Source organism: Branchiostoma floridae, chromosome 5 (genome assembly GCF_000003815.2).
Source record: "Branchiostoma floridae strain S238N-H82 chromosome 5, Bfl_VNyyK, whole genome shotgun sequence".
NCBI classification, from domain to species: Eukaryota; Metazoa; Chordata; class Leptocardii; order Amphioxiformes; family Branchiostomatidae; genus Branchiostoma; species Branchiostoma floridae.
Genome location: NC_049983.1, coordinates 12,299,408 through 12,304,662, shown reverse-complemented (window position 1 = coordinate 12,304,662; position 5,255 = coordinate 12,299,408). Strand labels below are relative to the sequence as shown.

General features: G+C 43.4%; 1 protein-coding gene across 1 annotated transcript in view; it reads right to left on the bottom strand.

Moving 5' to 3' along the window:
* Positions 1 to 5,255, bottom strand: part of LOC118416183 (inactive histone-lysine N-methyltransferase 2E-like) — a 50,414-nt gene that overhangs the window by 7,098 nt on the left and 38,061 nt on the right. The window contains exons 17-24 of the mRNA XM_035821263.1: positions 4,929 to 5,081; positions 4,599 to 4,657; positions 3,971 to 4,277; positions 3,369 to 3,629; positions 2,932 to 3,115; positions 2,406 to 2,629; positions 1,866 to 1,949; positions 55 to 912 (exon numbers count right to left, since the gene is read on the bottom strand). Of these exons, the coding sequence (XP_035677156.1) occupies positions 55 to 912; positions 1,866 to 1,949; positions 2,406 to 2,629; positions 2,932 to 3,115; positions 3,369 to 3,629; positions 3,971 to 4,277; positions 4,599 to 4,657; positions 4,929 to 5,081 (2,130 nt within the window). The remainder of the gene's footprint in view (positions 1 to 54; positions 913 to 1,865; positions 1,950 to 2,405; positions 2,630 to 2,931; positions 3,116 to 3,368; positions 3,630 to 3,970; positions 4,278 to 4,598; positions 4,658 to 4,928; positions 5,082 to 5,255) is intronic.

The following is a 5,255-nucleotide window of genomic DNA, read 5'->3' as shown; positions in this document are numbered from 1 at the left end:
ATAGTTCTCATATGTATGATGTAACAATGCTATCTATTTTTTTCTTTCTTTTACCTTTCTCTTTGCAATTGGTTTGGAGCCTCCATCTTCATGGACCACTGGTCCTGGCCCCAGACTTACTGGGGTGGTCGGTGCTGAGCCAATGGGCTCTTCACTTCTCCCTGCATACAGACTTGGCAACGATGAGCTCAGGGACACACTATCCTGTCTGAGAAAGTCTCCTCCACTTGGAATAGTTCTCTCCTCATTTGCAACCACTTTAGGCTCTCCATAGCAGTTAATAGATCTTGTTGCCTCTAAGTCACTCGACCTCTGTCCTGGTCTACTCTCATATTCTGGTTTCCGCTCGTCCTGGAGCAAGGTGCCATCTGACAACGACCTATGGAACTCTGGGGAAGCCATTTCCTTTTTGAAGGGAGAAGAATACCTGGGTCTTGGGTCTCCATCTCTCTGGGAGTCAGTCCTTGTATCAAGCCTTTCTGACAAGGTCCTTTGATACAGGCTGCCACTCAAGCTAAGGCTTGAGGCATGGGAATCGTTCAGAGATGAACAAGAGTTTTGCAGAGTTTGCATGGAAACCTGTGACTCAGACAACGAGCTGGACAAGTCTGTCCTTTCCCTCCCTGAAGGGTCACATTCCATTGGAATGTTGGCTGGTTCAGAATACTCCGAGATAGCCGTGGAATTTTCCTCTACTTCCTTCTCTTCCTCCCGTGGCATTAAGTCTCTGGAGGAGTCTCCATGCACACAGCTTTCTCTGCCCTCATGTTTAAGGTCCAAGCTGGACATGCGGGCACGCAGCAGGCTAGTTTCAGAACCTGACTTCTGTAGTCTATCCATGCCGGATGCCGAGGTTACACTTGATGCCAAAGAAGACAGGCTGTCCACGGAGGCCTGCTTAGAAAGTACCACCTGGCAGAGACACAGGAAACAATGTCAGGTTAATAAAAAATCAGGCAGTACAAGTAAGCATACAAACTAATCAAAACACAGCTTTTCCAATGGGTTACACTTACTTCATTGTCTCTGAGACAATGTCTTCTATGAGAACTTTTGAAATATTTATACAGTATGGACAAAATTAGCAAGAATCACTGTGCAGCACATCACTGATCACACCACAAGAGCATGACTGTAAGACTGTAAGACCATCATCAACACACTCAACAAGAGCCACGTTATTGCACATGTCACAATACAAGCAACAATCTGTAGGATGAATACCAAAGTGAAGTACATGTTCAATTATTAACACATCCTGACTGGGAGTTAAAAAATGATGTTTGTCGAGTCAACTCCTGTCCAGAGATGTAAGGGATTTCTTTGCATGTATTGGGGCTGCCTAGTTATCAGTCTTTCTTTTTTATTGGAACAACATTTAGCATTTAAATTGGACACATTGACAAAAGCCAACTGTCATTCCCTAGCAATAGGAAAATCACAACTGCAGAGGTCTGACATGTTTGCATTATTACAAGGTGAAAGACGTTAACTGAGAAAATTTTAAGTAATTGCAGTGTACTTTTTGCCAAGGACATACTTCACATTGACATTCCCAGCACTATACAACATCTATTTGACACCAATTTCCTCTGATGTTTTATGTATGCATATGCTTTACTTGATTTCCAGACTTTTTGAGGGGCACATACAAAACCCTGACCAATGGATATCTTCTTCATTTTGATTGGTAATTGATTGGTAAACATCTCATTGATTTGGGGTTAGTTGGATCAAATGGATACAGATCAAAGCAAAAGCAGCATTTGCCACTGTGCAAATCAATTGATTGGAGAACAATCAGGTTTCACAGCAAACCAAAACGAAACGAAACGAAAAACAAACACATCTGTCAGACCATTTACCTGGAAGGCATAGTACTGAGGTGGGTTAGAGTCATTGTTTAAGTCATGGTCATGAGCAGGGGAGTTTTCAGGTGAGGAGATGTTCTGCAGGGGTAAAGAGAACGGAGGCATGTGGTCATGCATTACACAATACATAAGACATGCTGCATTCTACTCAACATAGGCAGTCTGCCAGCATCTACCTTCTACTAAACATGCTGTGTACAGAGAAAACTGAAATACAAGATGAACTAAAAGTAATGATCAGAAAGGAAGTCTGCAATCACTACGAAAGAAGAGTTAATATTCTGGGCGGCAGTTATTAGAAAAGTTTCCTGTTTCCTGTTTTACATCAATGAGTGGCTATCCTAATTGGACTTCAGTTCTCTGCTATCCTTGCTGGATCAGGGTTGGATCTTGAATTTGTCCTCAGCTTTGTAGGACTCTTTTCCTCATCATTCCAGCATTTGAAAGACATCTCTGTAGTGTTGATAGGCTACGTGTCATGAAAAGATGTTTCATGTTATGTCTGATATACATATCAAAGCAACAAGGTTATACCTCAAACTGTGGGGTGCCTGGTGTGACGGGAGTGACGGGTGAGTACAAGGGTTTGAACCCGTTCCTCATGGCATCATTGATCACGATCTTTGGCCTGGGTCCCTGTTTGGCAGCACAGTCCGTCTCCCCTGCGGACGGTGGAGGAGTCATCGGCATGGGAGACATGCTCCCCTCGCCAGAGATGGACACTCTCAGCCGTCTCTTCTTCAGTGGAGTCATCAGTTCTGGCAGAGCAACACAACAGGGTTAGATATTACATAAAGGTTACTTAGCTATACAACCTCTGGGCTTCATGAACTCTATTACTGCATTGTGAGTCACATTACGGCAAGGATGCTGTCAGGGTTGGATCTTGAATTTGTCCTCAGATTTGTAGGACATGTTTCCTCATCATTCCAGCACTTAACTAGAGACATTGTAAAGAAATGGTATTACCCTACTGAAGGATTAACATGGAGACCTGCTTAAACTCTTCAAATATTTGGAAAACTTTGAAAGATCAAGTTATCCTGAAGCATTGCCTCACCTCCTCCTGTTTCCTTCCCTGATAATGATGAGATGCTGCCAGTTGGTGACACACACTGTGGACTGTCTGGGCCGTTCATGCCTGTGAGACCAGGGCTGAGGGAGCCACCACTGGGAGCTGGGGAGTTACAGCCACTACTGGGGCCATTGCTGCTACCTTCACTCATCGCCTGCCGCAGCCAACGCTGTGGAGAACAAGCATGTCAGGATTAGTAACTTGTTGTGTACAGATAACCACTATTACTGGACAATGTATCAAAACTTGATCATTCACTAAGAAATATGAAGGCTACTGATTAAGACTGAGCTTAACTATTTCTATAGGTGAAATAGGATTCTACGTCCACCTCTCTGGCTAAAGATGAAGTTAGGAAAGAAAAAACTTTTCTTCCTGGACTGCAGAGAATCCCATAGGTCAAGGGAGATAATGTTGTGTACCTTTTTAGCTGAGCCAAAACTTGAATCCAAGCTAGGTCTCTGCCTGGTCTTGGTTGCGCTGGCTGGCACGTTGTGGCCAGGCCGGAGCACGTAGGCTGGTCCGGGGCTGCGCGCCGTCATGCTGGTGCTACGGGTATATGTAGAGACACTTGGACATGTGGTGGTCCCTGTGCTGAAGTCTGAGGGCTCTGTCTTGATCAAAAGTGGCTTGTGGGCTGATTGCTCGTTAGCCTTCTCATTCAGCCACTCATTCACAAAGAACTGTTGAGGGAAAAGCTATCGTTATTCTCAGATGAAGGTGATCAGGCCTTGTAGGCTTTCAAGAGCCCAAATATCTCTTATCAAAGATCTGAACTGTTTCCAAAATCATATCAAGTTGCTTGAGTAATTGTTATTTGGCATATCTCTTATATAAACTTATATAATTTTAATAATAGTAGAAGAATATTTTACAGGTTTCACCAAACATGTAGCCATACCGAATAGGTAACATCAATATAGATGCATGTCAACCAGGTGGTGCAGTTTGTTATGAACATGCTAGGAGGCATTTGACAACCATCATTCAAATTTAGCCACATGCAGATATTTCCTTCTCTTACCTTCTTGGTTTTAGGAAACTTGAAGCCCTTGCCCAACGCAGCAGGTGATGGCTGTGGGACAACATTGACACTAGAGACTGTAGAAACAGTGAGTTCCTGGGCCATTGACGGTGATGGAATGGAAGGGGACAGGGCAGACACTGGAGTGGTTGGTGCACTCAGCTTCAGCTCTATCTCGGTAGTGACGACTTCTGTGTTTGCGGCTGTTTCTGTGATGGGTGACATGGGCATGTCCGAGCTGCAGGTGCTGTTCAGGCGCTGCCTCCCCCTGGCCGCGTGATTCCGTCGGCTCTGACTACGACGTCTCCTGAGAAAAAACAATCGTATCTTAACAGAGCCTTCAGACAATTACATTCATCATGGTCTAGTTATAGTCCCACTACAGCCCCATTTCTGGAACCATGTCATGCTTCAGTGGCAGACAGGTATACAGGTAACAGAATATCAACAGCTTTCATTGGTGCTAAATCCTTTCTTCAGAATGTCTTCAAATTCAAAACAAAAAAGGAGAGAGAAATGTTCAATAAAGCATTTTCAATACATGCAAGGCAATCCAGGTAGGCATAACTACAATTGTAATACAAAGATGAGCTTCTATACTATTTTTCTACAGAATGTGTGCACATACTTTCTGATCTGTCTGTGAGGCGTGGCAGTCTGTTTGGGAAGATCCTCCATGTCCTTGGACTGAAATAACAAATGGATAAGCTTTTATTAGCACCATGTAACAGGTCCAAAATTTTTGACAAACAGTGTTCTTGTAACAGAGAAAAACTATGTGTATGAGAAGCAAAGATAAGTGCACTATGTTGGGTTTTAAAATGGTATTTGCTGGATCAGGGTTGGATCTTGAATTGTCCTCAGTAGTATAGGATGAATGTAGTCATCATTCCAGCAAGAGTAAACACTGTTAAGGACTATATACACAGTCTAATGTACAAGTTTCTTTGGCAAATACCATGGACTCTTCTCCTTCCTTGTTCTCATTAGGAGTGACCTTGGTTTGCTTCTGTTTCTCGATCCTTGCATGGGCGGCCCTACTGCGCGCTGCACGCTTTTCCATCCGCTCAAACGTTCTCATCACAGCCTCCAACTTCCGCTCTTCACGTGTCTGCAACAGATGCAAAAACATGAATTGAAGAAAAATTCTAAGGTTCATTCTTTTAACAAAGGGGGTTCAACAAACATAAGGAAATCATCAGAATAGTCAACATAACAACCTAATATATTCTGTTCTGACTACAAGACAAGGCCAAGTCAGATAGGCTGTAATAATAACAGAGGC